The sequence below is a fragment of the Saccostrea cucullata genome, unplaced genomic scaffold, assembly GCF_032062105.1.
Source record: "Saccostrea cucullata isolate Sc308-1 unplaced genomic scaffold, CSIRO_AGI_Scuc_v1 ctg963, whole genome shotgun sequence".
NCBI classification, from domain to species: Eukaryota; Metazoa; Mollusca; class Bivalvia; order Ostreida; family Ostreidae; genus Saccostrea; species Saccostrea cuccullata.
The window spans coordinates 34,879-54,427 of NW_026940323.1; the positions used below are offsets into that span (position 1 = coordinate 34,879).

At 30.5% G+C, this 19,549-nt stretch overlaps 2 protein-coding genes across 2 annotated transcripts; one reads left to right on the top strand and one right to left on the bottom strand.

Moving 5' to 3' along the window:
- On the bottom strand, positions 1-1,025 carry LOC134255118 (probable ATP-dependent DNA helicase RecQ). The gene is made up of 3 exons (XM_062737637.1): positions 591-1,025; positions 366-504; positions 1-272 (listed from the first exon to the last, which is right to left on the bottom strand). The coding sequence occupies exons 1-3, from the start codon at positions 777-779 to the stop codon at positions 124-126; spliced, it is 477 nt and encodes a 158-aa protein (XP_062593621.1). The 5' UTR covers positions 780-1,025; the 3' UTR covers positions 1-123.
- A 3,161-nt stretch (positions 1,026-4,186) lies between these two features.
- LOC134255119 (interferon-induced protein 44-like) lies at positions 4,187-9,478 on the top strand. The gene is made up of 7 exons (XM_062737638.1): positions 4,187-4,216; positions 4,529-4,588; positions 4,677-4,732; positions 5,626-5,823; positions 6,448-6,603; positions 7,668-7,836; positions 9,159-9,478. The coding sequence occupies exons 1-7, from the start codon at positions 4,201-4,203 to the stop codon at positions 9,422-9,424; spliced, it is 921 nt and encodes a 306-aa protein (XP_062593622.1). The 5' UTR covers positions 4,187-4,200; the 3' UTR covers positions 9,425-9,478.
- The last annotated feature ends 10,071 nt before the right edge of the window (positions 9,479-19,549 follow it).

Genomic DNA, 19,549 nt, shown 5'->3' on the forward strand with positions numbered 1-19,549 from the left:
ACTGGCCTAAAGTCTTCACACCTGTCAACATACAGACCATCAATGAAATGACAATGTTTACAGCTTTTTAAACTCTCACATACCCAATAAATCAATTCTAAAAGTAATTTAATTAATATTGAATTACCATTCAGAAATGCAGTGTGCTTCATCACAGGCCAGTAAACATATTCTTTTCTGGAAATCATCAGATAGGAAGATATCCCTCCAAAATTTGGATGTGGCAGACTCCGGAGAAATAAAAACTATGGAGTATTTACCCTGTTTAATGTCTGTAAAAATATTAAGAAAATAAGCACAACATTTATTTTTTTCTTAAGTTATATGCAATTTGAAGATAACTTAATTACTAATGTTAATCTCACCTTTGTATGTATCATGTTGCATTTCTGGTGAAATGGCTAAAGCCCTGACCCCCATTTCTGTAAGAGAATTCACTTGGTCTGCCATCAATGATTTCAATGGTGACACAACAACAGAAATGTGTTGAATGGTCCAATCCAACTAGAAAAAAAACAGAACATTTAAGAAAAAAATTAAAAAATTATCAACATTATTAGGAGTGAAATAAAAATAAAGGTTATAAATACCTCATCAAGTAGAAGAGGTGGCAGCGTAAAGCACATCGACTTTCCATACCCTGTCGGCAAGAGTGCGAAAGTATTGCGTTTGTTCATTGTACCCAGCAGGACGGACATCTGTTCATCTTTTAGTGTAAATTGAAACTTGTATACCTGTTTCAAAGAATTGAAAGTCTCTACGATATCCTTTTCATCCATGATTCGCTATAGAGCTTACTCGGACATTTTGGTGGGATATGACGTCACAATGTAAACAGATTCCGAAACCATGTTGAAACACTCGTTAACGCCTTTGAAAACCCCAAGAAAATCTAAAGTTTTACGACCAGTAGGAACAACACCGACAAAATTTAAAGAAGGAAAGGTATACTATTAATGAATTTTTTATGAAAAATTTAGTATCCGTTTTTTGTTGTTGTTGGGGGGTAGGTATTATTCTTGCAAAAATGTTTACTAAGCAATTCTATGTAGCTGCTTCAGGTATTTTCCATTTTATTTTTGCGAATGTGGATTTTATTACTTATTGGGAAATTTTATTGCATGTTGAAATAAATGGTGAATAAAGTTGATCTTTTACTATTTTTTTTTAACTGGGAGAATAATATCAATTATATAACAAAAAAAAGTTTTAGCTTAGTTTCTTAACCTTTTGTTCATTTCATCGAGATTTCCAAACCTGACCATGTTTTTCTTACTTAATTTTTAATCAAGTTAACTTGTGGGTTTATTTTGGGGGAAAAGGGAGGAATTTTGAAATTGAGAATGGGGCCTTTATTCGGCTCTACATGGAGCATTGGAAAATTTTATTTGCAAGATTTAAAATCAATTTCAGGTGAGGAGGTCAGTTGCAAATGCTTGTCGATTGCTAGAAAATTATGAATACAAGAAAGCATTCCGATACCTATATAACCATTTTCCTGGAGCAAAGAAAGCAGTCAGTAACTTACTCATGAGTGAAATCAGAAAGGGAATAAAGAATCTCTTAAAGGCACAGTGTAAAGACCTGATGAGTGTTATGACCTGATTGACCTGATGAACATAATTTAAAAAAATAAATGATAAAATACCAAATAAAATAAACTTTTATTATTTAATTTTAAATGTTATGTCATTTTCTTTTATAAAACCAAAAAAAAAAATAAAATTTTATAAGTCATTTATTTGCATGAATGAGAGATTATTCCAATCAATTCAGTGTAATGACCTGATGAACGTTTATCTTGTTTTATTTAATATATATCCTTTTAAAAACTTTTTTTTTAAATTTTGGTCACTATTTGTATAATGTTTTAGTCAAACCATAAAAAATTGCTTATATTTTGTTTTTTTTCTAACTTTTATATTCATTTCAATTTTGCTACAGTGTAATGACCTGATATGGAATGACCTGATCTATATTTACAAGATACTTTATTTGCGGATCAGAAGATATATACCTGGTGGGTACTACTAAACAGAGAACCCTAGAGAACTCTAGAGAACCCTATTGATTTTTAATTATTTATTGTCTGTAAATGAAATATTTATATTCTAGATAACTAATATATCATGCCAAAACAAAATTAAATCAAAATATAGTATATTTTGACAAGTTTTTTGCTTATTTAAACAGAGTACTCTATTATCTCTTAAGACTTCATCATAGCTTTGATAATAAAACTAGTAAGACATTAAATAATATGTTTAATATCAGAGTAAATTATTAAGAATTATACATTTCATTAAAATTAAATATTAAATAATGTGAAAAATAATTGAAAATTGTGTGAAAATATTATTATTTCGATAAAAAATGTTTTTTTTGAAATTCAATCGGGATCGAGATGTCATAAAATATTTTACCTTCTATTTTGTTTCGTTTTTTCTGCTGAAAACTTCCATGAAATACCTTTTTAATTGATTTTATGAATAAAATATGCTTTATTTAGTAAAAATCTATCCAATTATGCATAAATCATATATAAACTCATAATATAAACCTTGGGTTCTCTAGAGTTCTCTAGAGTTCTCTACAGTTCTCTGCTTAGTAGGACCGATACCTTGTTAATTTTTTTTTCAATCATACCTAATTGATTGAATAGAATATACAGTTCAGTCCTTCTTGAATGGAAATTTTTCAATATATATATATATTTTTTCATTAATTCATCGGTTGAGATTTTTTTATGTGCACATATGGGACAGTGTTAAATGCCAACAAAAAATTGTTACTATAAAAGATAATGACCAAATATTTTCCATTCATTCATTGCGTAACCTTTTAATAAAGTTATGTACTTGTCAAGTACTTGAACTTGATATTTCAATACAGGTAGGTTTAATACAAATAATTGAGGAGTAAAAGAATTATAAAAATACGCATTTTTTAAAATCAATTATTCAATCTTTTAAAATGTAGCCAAACGCAGAAACTCGTCATGCATCCAGGAATCATTTTATTATAATTTTAGTTAGTTTTTACCCATTTTTCATGACACCTTTCAGTAAAAACGTGCAGTTTTTATTCTGACAAATTCTGTATACTGACAAATAGTAAATTATTTGATTTTTGATAAAATTATTATAGTTCGTTATCTGCACATATTACGTTTTGTTTTAATCTGGTTGATATATAATTAGACATAGCCGTGGTTTGTGTTAATTGATAATACATCGTCGACATATCTACACATATTTGTCAATTTAAAGGCAAGATGAAGTGTTCTTACTTTGATTTCCTGGCGCTTTTAATTACATTTTAAGGATAGAATCGGAATATTTTTAATTAAATAATGTGGCATTTACATTTTAGTTATAATGGGTGGAGGTTCGTCTATCGTTTCTCCTGAAGAAATCTCAGGTGAGAAGATGTTTATTAATTTTTATGTAAGAAGATATCAACTCCATTAACAACAAAAACCCAGCTCATTGATATTTTGTACTAATATAAAAGAGTATTATATGATACAGTTTTAAAGACGGAAATACTGAATTTGGCAAAAGAAAATGAAGGTAAGGAAATCTTAATAGAATATATAATTCATTTCGATAAAAAAAATTAATTGAAAGGTAATTACATTGTATTGCGAAGCAGAAAAGTTTCTATGCCTATAAATGTATTACACGAAGTTGCATACAAAATATCATTGATAAATATTCAGTGAAGAGAAATTTGTGCAAAAATACAATTATTATCTACCGTAAAATATTTGCTTTGCAAGTTCTATGATAATGGTTTTAATTAATTAACAGGTTTGAGGGATGCAATACAGAAAATGGGCTTGTTACAGCAGTTGAAGGATATCAATAGTACGATGCAAAATAACCCATTTCTGTTTCAATAATATCTTATTAGAATGTGTGCTTCAAAGAACTTCGGATATCTCATTTGAAGAAGTTGCAGCTTTGCAAGTATTTTTGTTTCACCCAGATGTTAAAAATATCACAATCTTAAAAATAGTTGTATTGAAATTTTATACGTCATTAAGTGTGTTAGTGAGGTGTAGATAGGTGTAGATAGGATATAAAAACTACGTAGCATTGCATATTCATTTTGTTTATTTTTCAGTTTATGTAAAAGGAGCAGTAGCAGTATCTATTCCGATTTCCATTTTGGGGTTTTACGGGGTACAGAGTAAGAATGCAATCAATTATACGTATGCTGAGCTCTTTTTTTTTTCAACTTTTGATTGCACAAATGTTCTGATATCTGATAATATCTGAAAACGTTATTGCTTTTTTCAATATGATCTCTTAGAGCAGTCAGAGCCATTTACTACATACTAAGAATACAGTCTGCGATCATTTTCTAACACTATCCATGTCGCAGACTCGCAAAACTTATGGATTAAGAACTTATGGATTTAAAAATGATAATAAATATGAACACATGCAATGCTGATTATTGTTACAGATGTATTTATTTCTTTACTTTTCTCATCTAACATTTTGGTCTTTCTGCCTCGTAGATTTATTGAAACGAATTGACGAGACGTCTAAACAAAGAAATGAGGCGGAAAAAAATCCAAGTAAAAATATGTTTTCTTTTTTAAAAAGATTTTTTTTTTCAGATAGAGAAGTCCACTACTTAAAATCTTAACATATTTTACTTGATAGATTTTCTTAATGAACCATGGCGAAAAATCCACGAGACCTTGACAGACGTTCCGCAGGTAACAATTTATTTCAATTGTACATGTAACGGTACATGTACCTTATTTTTCAAGACGATGGTACAAATTTAAAGTGAAAGAATTTATCATGAAACACGTTTCCCTTTCCCCAGTTTCTATCCATCTTTGTCTTACAATTCTTTTTTTTCAGGTTTAAATTTGCAATTTAAAATTCAGCAACTGAACACAGAGTTGTTTTTTTTTTTTTTTTGGGGGGGGGGGGCATATTTTAGAGTTCCTGTCTGACCACAAAAAGGTCATACATGTATATCGCAAATTTTGGGTGATAAAAATGTTACAAACTATTTAGACATGCACATAAGACGACTAAAGCAAGACTTGATCAAATTTTTCGCATGTTTTAAACGTGTTCTATTCATTATACTGCTCTTTTTTTATTTTCCTAAAGATTATGCAAAGATTATAAGCCATTATACATCGTGTCTGATCATGCAAAGTGTGTTTAAATTACATCATGCTAATATGTAAATGCACAATTCATTCAACAAAAGTTAAAAATAGAAAATGATGCATGATTTTTTTAGCATATAAGAAAAGTTTTATTTATTTATTATTATTTTGAAGATTTTAAATACAATATAATAGTCTGCTACATGTATAAAGCAGAAAGCTTGCAGTAGGAATTTTATAAAAACAACGTTAATAAATAATTTAAAAGAATAAATATATTTTTAAATATAAATAAATCGTTGTAGCATAATAATAAGTATTCTTTACAACAAATAATGGTAAGACAAGAATCTAAAAGCTTATAAAGTAAAATTTTAGTTGCACTAGTGTAGCCCTCCGATTCATTTTCATCTATTTTCCGGAGTAAAAGACGTTGACATTGCTATATTTTTGCAACTCGTAAAATTTTTGTCTGTCTGTAGTTAAAAGAAACCTTGGTGAATAACATATCGGAAAGTTGGCATAAAACTGAAACATCACTCAAAATTTTACTTCTTGGACAAGCCGGAAGTGGAAAATCTTCCTTTGTAAATGCATGCTTGACAGCCTTACTGCAGGAGGGAAGAGTCGTTAAAAGAGCTGTTGATGGAGCTGTGGGATCCGAAAATATAACAGAAGGAGTATGTCATGTACACATTTAGTACTTTATAAGGTTTAACTTTTACAAATTCATATTTTTGTTCTATCTAATTGTATGAACTTTATATGCTTTGGTAAATAATTCGAAATAATTGAATTCAAAATGAATTGAAAGATCAGACGAGACGTTCCTCAAAATCTGTTTTGTATATCTTCGTAATGTGTGAAAAATATTTAAAATTTTAATTACATTATGATTTCTAAACCAATTTCTAAACATTTTTTAAAAATCCAAACACTTAAACATTTGAAATTGGAAAACTATTTTACTTCCTCAAAGGATTATATAAGAAAAAACTACCCTGGTATCTTGCAGAAATGCCTGGAAAGGTATCTCAATTTTTGGTGAGTAAAAATGTTTAAGTAGCAATACTTCTATGACAAACTCTTAGAAAAACTTATCTATCATTAAGGAACGTCTCGTCTGTCCTTTATGGGTGAATTACATACTTCCTCATCTTTTAATTATTGAAAAAAAATAATGCATTTCTTCAACGAAATCTTCAATATTTTTCTAACGTTTATTCTTTTTGCAACCATTTTTAAGAAAAAATAATTACATACATGTTATCTAATTTTGATGCACAGGCTTATTTTCTTTGTAGCTGACACATTATAAACTAAAAATAAAAACTGGTAAGAAAACGGAAAACCTACCTGTACAACTTGTTGACTTCCGCGGACTTTCAAAGGGAGATAAAGGAGTGCAGACTGGAGATATTGAAAAGATTTGTAGAGGCTATATCAAAGCTGGATATTTGGTAAGCACTGAAATATAAAACCATACGAAAAAAGTACTACAACACCAAAACAAATCCTTTAAAGTAGATCTAGTTTATTTGAATGTATACTGTTATTTTTTATTTTATTAAGGCAATTCCATTTCACACCTTCCTTGAACTGTTGTTAATTATGGGCTAAAAGCTATCTCAAAGTCCATTTTATTCATGAAAAAAAAAATAGAATAATAAAAAAATCCCGTTTAGAAATTAAAATATTGTGACGTTATGCAATTTTGTTTTATGCAAACATACTTTTAAACTAGAGATACTGTGAGCAATGAGTTCACTAAATGATACCCCTCCCTCCCATATGGTTATTATGAAAAAGGCCATGTTTTGCGTTTGCGGGAAAACCCAAAGCATGTTTGGGATTAAAATATGTAATAAAAAAATATGTAATAAAAAAAATTAAAAGGAGTTGCGGATAAAAGACGGGTACCCCAAAGCGTAACAGACAGACAGATTGACGGACGAACGTACAGCTAGACGGACGGACAAATCGATTACAGTATACCCTCCCACTTTTCAACCAGGGGATAAAAGAAATAAAAACAGGCACAGTCTTCGTACAAGTATCACATTTTTTATATATTTAAAGTTAAAACATGGCAATAACAAACTAACTATTCGGTGTTACATTTGCATAACTGAGGATCATTTTAAGACATTAAGCATAACAATGAGGCATTTTAAAAAACTTATATATTTAAACCTGAGTTATAACGTTTTATAAGCAATTCTTTCCGATTTTACTTTTTATTGATTGTCAACGATCGTATTTCCTATCATAAAAGCATTCAAGCTTTCAAGGAATAGACCATGCAAAAGATTGCGTCTTTTGCAGGGGTTCATTTTCTGTAGATTTGAAGGTTACCTGTACTTTTGATGTGTAAACAGTGTTTCATTGCGAGTCTACAAATGCAAAACTCCATTTCTTGGAATTGTACATGTATATGTTTATCAATCTTCAAAATGTTCGTTCCCCTCTTCTTATTAAGATTTACTGATAGTCTTGCTGAAAGATGTAAATATTTTATTATTAGATAAACCCCAAAGAAGGAATAAAATCGAATGACAAAATGTATCGTCAACATCCTCAAGAGAAAGACAAGATACATTGTGTTGTATACGTTTTGGCGGCCGATGAAGAAGTATTTGTTCAGGACGAGGTTTTGGATCAATTTAAGACAATAAAAAGAATGTTCAGAAAAGGTATGTGCAACAACATGCATAGGGTTTTTATAAAATTTCAATTAATGTTGCTTTGGATTAGTTTTGAAGACAAACATTGTTTAAAAAAATGTTCCTTTGGATGGGTTTTTAAGGTCATTTGTGATTTTTGTTAACGATATCATATCTAATGGTTTACATATAATAATATTTATGAATTTTGTGGAACATACTGCATCAATTAATATTATATATTGGCACTTAAATCGGTCGAAAAGTTTTAATTGTAAAAGAACTATATGCGGTATATTGCATATGTTTGCCCCCACAAAAGGCAAATTTTGAAAACTTCCTGAAATGTGCTGAATTCAATAAATTGTACGAGAAATATAAGTTAACAGAAAATATTATAGTTCCAGAGCAGTGTATTCAAAATTTCTGTTTTTATGACGTCACAAACTAGTCCGATTTTATATCCTTTTTCAGAAAGAGGACAAAATGGACAAAATTTCAACAATTTAAGCTTTAGAATTTATGCGCATGTGTGTTCAGGAACAATGACATATTTCATTGATATTATCATTCTACACATTATATCAAAATATTAATCCTGAACACACATGCGCTCGGTGACTTTTATTTAAAATATCGACGAAATATGTACATTTTTCTGCAAAATTCATAAAAAACTGAAATTTACGTCATATTTGTGACGTCATTACGTACATATGACGTCATTACTTATGAAATTATTCAGTGCTTTGAAGTCAGCATATACTCCCCTGTTTAAGGACTTAATTAAATATTACTTCATCAAAGTTTGATTTTGGGGGGCAAATGTTGGTTAATACCGCATATAGTTCTTTATGAAACATTAGTACACAATAAATTATTTTGATATAAACTACCACATTCTTCTTTATATTATGAAACTGAGAACCCCCTTTTTATCAGAAATTGTAATAAAAAAAATAGAGAAAGAAAATTTATGAAAGAATTTCATACAAACATTGGTTTACCCTTTTGTTAACCTTCATATCTTTCAAATTTCCCAAATTTATTGAATACCAGGTAGATAAAACGAAAAAAAAAATCATTTTCTACTGCTTGGAAGCATAATTTATATTACCTTGCAAAGAAATTTAATTTCACTAGGAAATAAAAAAAAACATATTTTGGATTTAATTTTTTTTTGGCGTTTGCATAGATAGGTGATACAATATAGGTTGTAGCAACCAAACTGACAAAGCCATGTTAAATATTGGAACGGAAAATCATATCTGTAACCTGAAAATCCTCTATTTGTTAACATACTAAAGAAATACAAAGTTTGTATGCCTCATATATCTCGTTCTTCCCATCAGACATGCCTCAGCTCATTCTGCTGACAAAAATCGACCGTCTTGGAATCGACGATATCACCCAGATCTTCAGAGACAAAAGAGTAAAAGAGCGCTGCAAGGCGGCGGCAAACACCCTAAACCTCTGCGATAACGACGTTTACCCTCAGTCCAGCTACAGTGATGAAGTAGTACCGTGTGATTACAAGGATGTGGTTACTCTGTTTAACATTAAGACAATAATGGAGAGAGCCAACGATTTTCTTAGTACACCTGAATCCTCCGATTAGATGAATCAAGATAAGATTACAACATAAATGGATTGCAAACTTCAACTTAAATATTGCAGAGTTCATGTTTACAACGTTTCAATCTCCCATCTGTAACTAATGTCGTTTCAACAACTCAACTAATTAGCCTTTTACTGTATGTTACAAAAAAGACAGGATTTAAAAAAATATTTTCATTCGTGCTTCGCTGAAAATATCAAAACACTCTACCAACTCATGAAATGAATTACACATTTAACTACAAAACATTGAATATCCTCTATCAACTTATATATATACTGTAAACCAACTTTTATTTGCTACGACTTTATTTCGCAATTTACCGGAGTAAAACTAGTTTGCGATGATTAATTTTTGCGATTAAACCCCCTTTTAACCTGTTTTTAAAAGACACAGAGAACTTCGAGATGATGAGGTAAAACTTTCTAGCACGCGAATAAAAGTTGGATTACAATATGAAGATGTTGGATTAAATAAAGAAAGATAAAATTTAAACTTTTATTGTGCTCTAGGTGTCATCCTAAAGTGGCATTTAAATTCACCTATGTCCTCTTACATTGCTAACTGACCGATTCTCAAAATTCATGTGATATTCATTATATATTTAAATGAAAACATTGTGACGCCCTGAAGGCATTGATATATCATCGTTTTTGAAAGTAGGGGTGGACCAACAAGAGAAAAAAATTCAACCTACTTGAAAGTTAACTTGACAAGAAAATAAGAAAGGAAATTGCTAAAGACTCGACAATTCTATTTCGTGGTGGTGATGGGGTTCAACTTTTTTTCGATAAACAATTTTCGGTTCAATATACTACATTTCCCTTTTTTATTCTTCCTCTTACAAATGAGGGCGAGAGAGGGGGGGGTCAATCAATAATTTCAATAATGGAAAATTATGTCTGGAAAAAAGGGCTAGCCACCTTCCCCTCTTACCTGTTGCTACGTGCGTGAAAAGTAATTCATTACACATCGCCGGTTCCAGTAAATGTTTAACCAAGCCTCTTTCTTTACTCCTCACAAAAAATTGACAATAGTGAAGAAAAAACTTCAAGAGTGCTGTGCAACAATATATTCAAGAAGTAGTGTAAATCAGATGTGGATACTAAAAATTTTAAATCGCAAGATTTTACCAATATCAACAGCTTAAAAGCTTACAAAATTTCAACTTTTAACACAAGCATTCTACACAACAAAATAAAGTCCAGGCTTTTTGATATCATAAACAGCTGCTTTTTTAAACAAAAATTGAAGTCCTAAATTTACTTTCCTGTTAATTTACGAGTTTATTTTTTTAAAACACATTTTAATTGCACACACAAGTACTTTCAAGTTGATATCAAAAGGATGCCTGAATTTCTGATTAACAATATCTATGTGGTTTTTGGTGACCAGGTTTTCCAAAAATCTTTTGGAATTCCCATTGGTACTATATTGCACTCCATTATTAGCAGACTTATTTTTGTATTCATATGAAGCAGAATTTGTGCAATATATTATGCGTGAAAAGAAGAAAATACTTGCTGTGGCATTTGACTCGACTTTTAGATATATCGACAATGCATTGTCAATTAACAATGGTAATTTCATCCCAATGCTGATCGATGTATCTTGGGGAGCTTGAGATAAAAGGTACCACAGAGTCTGACAAATCTCCTTCGTACCTTCCTTGAAAAAGACGCTAATGGCAATCTAACAACAAAACTCTGTGATATACATTGTGACTTTAATTTTTCTATCGTCATCTTCTCTTTCTTATGCAGCAATTCATCTGCATATGGTGTTTATTTATCTCAATTGATTCGATACGCAAGAGTTTACTCTACGTATGAACAGTTTCTGAATCAAGGTAAGTTATTGACAGACGAGTTAATGAAGCAAGAATATCAGCCGTCTCGTTTAAAGTCATCATTACGTAAGTTCTTTGGTCTGTACAATGAAATTATTAGCAGATACAATTGATCATTGATCATGAGTCAAATGCGGACCGACGTTTTTCATACTAGTTGTTACTCCATCTTTTATACACTGAATTGACGACGAATGTTTCCGTTATTTCCCTGTCGTGACAGAGAGAACATGGTGTGTTTGACCAGGTGGTAGGGGATGATCAATCCTTCATGGTACCTAATCCAAACCCCGATGTTTCGGAGGTCCGTGTTTGCTTTGCTCCAATATTGATTTGTTTAATGGACTCTTGATCCTTAATACTGTTCGTTATTTTCATATATTTTATTTTAACAACTATGAAATCAAACATTTTTGCACGTATTTTTTTTCTGATGTTAAAGAAGTCCGTGTTTTCTCTGCTACGGTTTTGTATTGTTTTTTGAACTTTGATATTGAATACTGTTCATTTTGTCCATATCTTTCGCACAACAATTAGATATTCTCACTCCTTACCCCTCTATGGCACCTGATCCCACCTCTGCTGTTATGGATTTTCTTGTTTGCTCAGCTCATATTTTTTATTGATTTATGGATGTCGAATATTGTTTGCTAATTTTTCGGAAAGTTTTGAATTTGAATATTAACGTGGCCGTGTTTAACATGTTCAATATGAATATCTCATTGAAATGATGTGTACTAACTAATATGCATTTAGGTTTGTAGCTCTTTTTAACCATTTAATTTTACGAACACCGTTTTTTTTTATCTTAGCTATATTCGTTGATAATGCGTCCTCAATTGTTTGACAATCTTTGCTTCATGCATGTAAATTAGCATCGTTTGCAAATTACATGTAGTGAATTTTGAAATACATAATTGAAGATCATTAATGTAAAATAAAAACGGTAGAAGTCCTACGGTAGATCCCTAAGGAGCTTCAGCTGTGACTTACTGATAAGATGAATTTTTGTTGTACAGATGGACACTTTGAAATCAGTGTCTTTAAAAAGTGAGATCGGAACCATTGGAAAGATATTGCCCCAAAATTATAACTTTTAATACGTATTTGATAAGTAGAATTTAATGATTTACTAGGTAATATCAAGAAGAACATTAAAAAACCAATTTCTCTAAGGTTTTTTTTTCATTTAAGCAATCAACTGAACATGTATTTTTATAAGGGCTGTTTGGCAAACATGTAGCTTTCTGAAGCCTTAATGACAGTCTACTATAAAATCGAAATCCGATAAAAATATATCAAATGAATTTGCCACACGTTTTTCAATAATTTGTTATAAGAACGATAAAATAAGGACAGGTTTATGGTTTTTTTTTCATTTTTATAGACTGGGATAAAATTTCAAACTTTAAATTATTCCATGGATATGCCACATACCATACAGTAAAACTCGGCTTTAACGAAGTCCCTATTAAATTACTTTGCTATATCCGTAATTCGTTATAACCGTATAAGGTATTCGTAAATTTCTTATAGCTTGGGATCCACTTTAACTTGGCTAAGTCCGTGAATTAGCAATATTTGTGTTTGTACAGATGATATAATCAAATATTTGTCAACAAATATGAAAATAAGAACTTGAGTTATTTAATGTTTTAAGGAGTAAAATGAATGGGTTTCACCGCCTAATATTTATTATTTTTTTTTCAAATTTTCAAAATAAAATGGATTTGAAATGAATAATATTTGTAAAAATTAAGAAGCATGGTTTCAGAGATGCAAAATTTTAAACATATTAGAAAGTTTATAAATTCTTTATATTCTAGAAATTTATTATTTGCATCATTTTTGATGAAAAAATTCTATCAAATATATACCAACCCATGTATCCACTTTTTTTCACGTTGGTATCATCTGTCCTTAAACGAGAGACACTGTACAACATAACTTTTAATTAGCATAAAGTTCAAGGTTTTATCTAGATTATTTGTTGAGAAAAATTGTGGATAAAATAACCTCAAAATAAGCGATATATTCGATAAGCGATATCTCTCGAATAGAATTAACGTCATCAAACTGAAAACGTGTAAGTTTCAAGTGATGTTACATTCATTAATATGTCCAAAAAGCGAAAGAACTATATAATTCTAAGTCCTAAATAATGGCCCCCGTAATAATGAACAATTTAAAGCCAATAAACCTCAATGAAATTGATATTTTTTGAAAGATTATAATTTATACTTTTCTTTTATGGTTAAATTGATATGTTGATTTAAGTAATATGCAGAATTAAAGGCTTAAAGTGATAAGAAAACGCCTAAAAGTGGCATTTTTAGCATCGTAATGTTGCGATTTTGGTATGTGGACGCCTTGAACAAGAAAGATATTTACACACGTAAAAGATATTTTAAAGAAAGTCTTATTCAAAAAATTAATCTTGTTCATAAAAGCACACACTTAAAAAATTAAAAAACCTTTGAAAAATAACACTTTTATTTGTCACAAGCATGTATTTAATGTTGACATGTGTTGAAATTTTTTATATTTAAAAAAAGCTTCTGTACATTGCTTTAGTGTATATTTTCAACATAAAGGCCAGCATACTATTTTTGAAACATGTTTGTGATTAAAAATTATACCGAAGGAAAACATTGATGTGTGAATGTCGGGTGTGGATTACAAGGAAAACGATGATCGAGTTTGATCTTTGTAATATTCATATCATGTTTGTACATCAAATTAGTTCACGCAGTAAATATATACCAAGAAGTACATTATTTTCACATTTTTTAGATGTGTTTTTTTCTTATTTTAACGTTTATTTTTCTTTATCTCATATATCGTTAACATTTTTACCTGTTTACAAGCAACAAATTGTTTACCTGTAAAAAATTACGTTATGTAAAAAATGCCTGCATTCTTTAAACTTTGAAAAATTTTTTTTTCAAATATGTTCAGTGTCCTAAATAAAAATATTAATATTTCTAAAAAATTTTAACAAATTAATTTAATTATATGATCAAAAGACATAATAATAATGAATAGGCCTAAATAAAAATAAATGTAAGAAAGTTTTATTCAACATTTTATTTATATAGTAAAACACTGTCATTTAAAAATGTTCACTTTTTAAAAATCTCTCTAATTTAATTTCTGAATTTTTAACAGGGTTGAAATGTGTTATTATAAAAACTAACGTGTGAATTAACGGTGAACGAACGTAGAGCGAACGGTGCGTGTACGGTGAACATTGAGTGGGAAACGCATAATTTGCAAAGGAGCGCGAATGGGATAAAATTAACGTTTGATTGTTGATGTCCCTGGCATACTTCAAAACTCCAATCTATTTCCATTTTTACTTGAAATAACTTTCTTAAAATAAATTGAAATACCGTCTAAAAGATGAAATGCAAACAAATTTTATATTAAAAAAAATAAAAATTATAACATTTTTTGATTATTCATATGTTTTGAATCAACATTTATAAAATAAACACAATTTTAATATGATCAAAGTAAACTTGTGTACTTTAATTATATATATGTGACCTAGATTTAGGCATGAATATACATAGGCACTATGTCACTTATCCACCGCCATATTGAATGCAATGTTGCAGTTGATCTTCTCATATAGTAGGAATACGATTTGTCTTTTAAAATAAAAGAAGTTGTTGCTATGAGAAGTCGGATAAAATACTAGGGATAGAATGTATTAATTGATGGAGTACGTGCAGATCCATGTGGCAATGTCAATTTCTCCACGTGGCTGTTTACGTGCCAAGTGGAGTTCTCGGACTCGCGAAAATTATGGACAGCGTTGCGCTAGTGAATTGCTTTCGAGCCGAATATAACTCATTATTTATTTTGTTTGTTAAAAATATATATCATATCAAATTACTTTGTAAACAATTAAACAAAACATCTATTTTTTCTTTTGTATATTTATACGCCAGTGATATACATGCAGGTTGACACCTGACCTTTTAGTAATACAGAAATATACATACCACAGGGTATTATTATGAAATTAACAAGATTCACTTTTGTAGTGTTTATCGTAGAGAAAACAATTGGAAATGGAAATATTAAATTAAATACGTTTATACTTAGTTACGAAGGAAGGAATTGCTTTTCTACTTAACGTAAAGTAGGAAAAAATTCTAATGTATTACATTTAAACAGTTGGTCTTTTCTAAAATTTAAAATCCCATATCATATTTAATTAAAAAACTTGTAAAGCCTTACAATCAAAAAGATAAGTCCTTTCACTCCGGACTTTCGATTCGAATGACAATGAAGACTGAACGATAATTGAACAGTGAACACAAATTTAATGGAACGAAGAGCGAACGGTGAACGTTTTGTGAACGGTGAACGCGAGCGCACGTTGAACGATGAACGCAAAACTGTGAACGGAGAGCGAACGATGAACGCACGCTGAACGAACGGGGATCAAACCATGAGCAAACAGAAAAATGGGAAAGTTAAATGTTTCAGGGACTGTAGATTGGCAGTTCCATGATCCATCGCAGTTACAGCGACAATTGAAATGGCGACACCGCTCATCAAAACTTAAGTCACTGTTTCCCCTATACCGTACGCCTTATCTTCGGCAATCCCGGCAAGAGTCGGTGATGTACTTTATGCAGCTTACTCCTGGGTCTCGACAGATGGTCTGGGTCCTAAAGGATGGGCAATACCATGAACCATCGCAGTTACTTTGACAATTGAAGCGGTAACATCCCTCATCATAACTAAAATCACTGTTTTCTCTTTGCGATATGCCTTTCCTCTGGCAATACCTGCAGGAATTGGCAAAGCATACCAAAATCACACACAATAGAATTATTAGCAGTTTCTGCGTCTGTAATTGAAAGACCTTAGGATTAGAAATGCCAATAATGCATTTTCCTTGAATTTATTGACGAAACTCTAGTATGACGTTTACTCAGGTTTTAGAAGACGTACACAACATGTTATAAAGATCAATAATTATGTTTCATCAAAAAATGTTCTAAATGGATAATATTACAAGATATGTCTCAATTTCAATTAAATATTAATATGTTTTTATTTCAAGAATTGAAGAAATTATGCAGGAAAAAAGGCCAATATATATTGACTTCATATTAAAATGAATGCCACTTGTCGGTAATAAGTGATAATCAACTTCGTAAAAACATAAATATTTTAAATATTAACTTTAGGAAATAAACATATTAGGGTAGGGTGGTGTAATTTCAACTGATTATTTTTTTGTACTTAGTATCTGTAAAAAATGTCACTGTTATGTCATGCTACAACTTTTACTGGATCCTTTTACCTTCAAAATACCTTTTATCTTTCAGATTACTTCGATTTTGTATATATTTTTGGTCATAATATGAAATAAATACGTTCGATTTAAAAGATATTTGTTAGGTAATTTCGACCGCACTTGGGGTTGAGCGTTGAGCCAATACAAAGGAAATAACTCAGCTCTAATATAGTTTAAAAAAATATTTATTTAATTTTTTCTGTTGTACAGCATAAAAGATCAAGTAAAAATACTGATAAAAATGACAATTTTCAAAATGTACCGAATTCGAAGACATCGAGTGCACCAGATGTCTATGACGCCGATATACCGATTCGTTAAGGCATGCTACAAATGTACATGTACAGGTGTCTAAACTGTATGTAAATAAAACAAAAATGATTTTTCATTATTGTAGTACTTGTTTCCACCAGGTATTCTGTACAATGTCATAACTCTTATCCTAATATCTTTCCGGACGGTCTTAAATTCGTTCTGGTGACAGATAGTAAATTGCGTCATTTTACATTGGTCGAAGTTACCCACTGACGCCCTATTCATGTAGGGATATAACTTCGGCCAATTTCTGTTAAGCTGATTTTCAATTAAATTTATAAAAACTAAATATTATGAATTAAAAGGGTATTAATTTCATTTTCAAAATTATATTTGATAAATCTAACGTCAGGGATATGCATTGATTGTCCTTCCATGCAAGATTTTTCTGAGGTGATATTTCGCCGTGGTGGCAAAAAATATGCTCGTCTGTAATTTTTCGGTGATAAAGCCTATTCTTTGATGTAATTTTCCAATAACAATCTTAGTAACTCTCATAGAAATAAAATTATTTTGGACACAATATATCAGAAATACGTTTTCTTTCTGCATAATATAAATGTACATACACAATTATGCGCCATAAACAAAATATATTATGGTATCTATGAACGGTCGAAATTAACCAGGTGGTCGAAATTACACCATCCTACCCTATACATCTCGTAAGATATAATGAGAATAAACATTCTGATGCCCTCTGTGTAATTATTTCAAATGTTTAATTAACCAATATTCTGAATATCTTTTCCCACTCTCCAAATTGTATCATAATACCATACTCCAAATTGTATCGAGCAGCTTGATCCTCTAGGCTGCTATAAAATTTTTTGTTTTGAAAAAAAATAATACATTATTGTCAAATATTTTATCAAAGAAATCTTATAGAAGTTATTTTCCTGACATTTTGTCTGACATGTACTGTAAATTGTATTTGTATTTTTTAGTATTCATCCCTGTTAACCAAGATATTCTGTGCGCAATAGTATACTAGCTAGAGCACTCAGTAATTTCATATGGTATATTGATATTATCATACATGTCCAAGAACGAATTCGATGTCGATATCGACAATAATATAGAGAAATATATAGAAAACTATAAAAAAAAAAGTAATGTGTCGATATCGTAACTACATCATGTCTTGGACATAACTCGATATTATTAGAGGAAAGTTAACGTTGTTTTGGTTAAATCTGATCATTTAGTTCTTTGTGTCAATATTGCATAAAAGCAGATGGAATATATCAATTACGTGTAAATCTGTATAAAAGGCGTTCCTTAAACGTGCAAAAAAATTTCCAGGAAACACTCCTTTTCACACAAACCAAAATAAAATGTCACTCCAAAATTAAAATTGTTTATTATTAATTAATGGAAACTATGGTTATTTTAAATACCAAAGAAAACAGCAGAATCACATGCACATGCAATATTAGAGGTTAAAGCAATTTTTTCGCAAACACATCTGCTTGCAAATATGAAGCTCTATGCCTGCCTTTAGACCGATCTTAGAAGTTACTTTCTCCAACCATACACTCTCTATGATCCCTTGACATTTAACATAACTTTTATAGACAAAGACAATATTAGTGATGACCAATTGCGATTATAATTTTAAATGAATTTTCAAGGTTAACTCGATTGACCAGAACTTGACTCTAGGTAAAGGATAGCAACTCATGTGATATCTATTCTGCTATGATTCATGTTATTTTTTTATTAAAAATACAAAGAGTCTTTCCAATAGCGATATCGTGATTTCGATAACTTTAAGTAGTCAATTTTAACATAAGTTATGTTTTGCACTGACGGGATGTCACTATAAATGTACCTGTCAAAACAATTCATAAATTTCGAAATCATTAACAGTCAAGTTCTGTGCAAACAAAAATGTTGAAATCACATGAAATTCAACAATTGTCATCAAATAGTAATTGAGTGAACACATAATTGTGATGTTAAAGCAACTGGTTGACATTTATATTCAACAAGCTAGTAACGATTTTACTCTTCAATTTATCGCCGAAACCACTCCATGTAATGTAGAGATCAAATACATGCACTACGCTTGATGAAGTACTGTCAACATCGAAGAGGTCAGAAGGACATTTTTATTTTCACAGTATGATACCAATGGTTCTTATGTACATGCAGGTTTTTAATATATATGAATAAAAGAATCCAAAAATAAAAAAAAAACTGGAACAAGGATATTCAATTAATATTTACGATTTGTCACCTTAGAAATGAAGCCATATTGTTAAGTTGGATTACAACTTGCCGAATTTAATTATAGTTTTTATAGAATGCAACACAAATGAAGTGTCTAAAAACAAAGACAATGTTGTATCTGCTTTATTTCAGCTTGTAATAGTATGTACTGATCCCCGTATAATGTATCTTATTCTTTTTCAAACTCATTCAATAATATTTTATTTAATGTTGTTTCTCTTAATTGCCAACCGTTCACGGTAGCTCAGTCAGTAGAGCGCTCGCTCCGTGATCGGTACGTCGTGAGTTCGGATCTCGGCCGCGACTGACCTAGACGTTAAAATGGGTTGCAACTGTTCCTTTCCCATGCACTTTGAAGTGCAAGTTGCGTCCTCGGCACTTTGAGTCCCCGTGTTAGTGCAAGTTG

Excerpts from the sequence above, each read along its gene's own strand:
- LOC134255118 (XM_062737637.1), bottom strand. The coding sequence starts at position 779 with ATGGATGAAAAGGATATCGTAGAGACTTTCAATTCTTTGAAACAGGTA. Across the intron at positions 505-590 it reads CACCTCTTCTACTTGATGAG|TTGGATTGGACCATTCAACA; the intron begins GTATTTATAACC and ends TTTTTTTTCTAG. Across the intron at positions 273-365 it reads GCAACATGATACATACAAAG|ACATTAAACAGGGTAAATAC; the intron begins GTGAGATTAACA and ends ATATTTTTACAG.
- LOC134255119 (XM_062737638.1), top strand. Across the intron at positions 4,589-4,676 it reads TGAGGCGGAAAAAAATCCAA|ATTTTCTTAATGAACCATGG; the intron begins GTAAAAATATGT and ends TTTACTTGATAG. Across the intron at positions 5,824-6,447 it reads CCGAAAATATAACAGAAGGA|CTGACACATTATAAACTAAA; the intron begins GTATGTCATGTA and ends TTTTCTTTGTAG.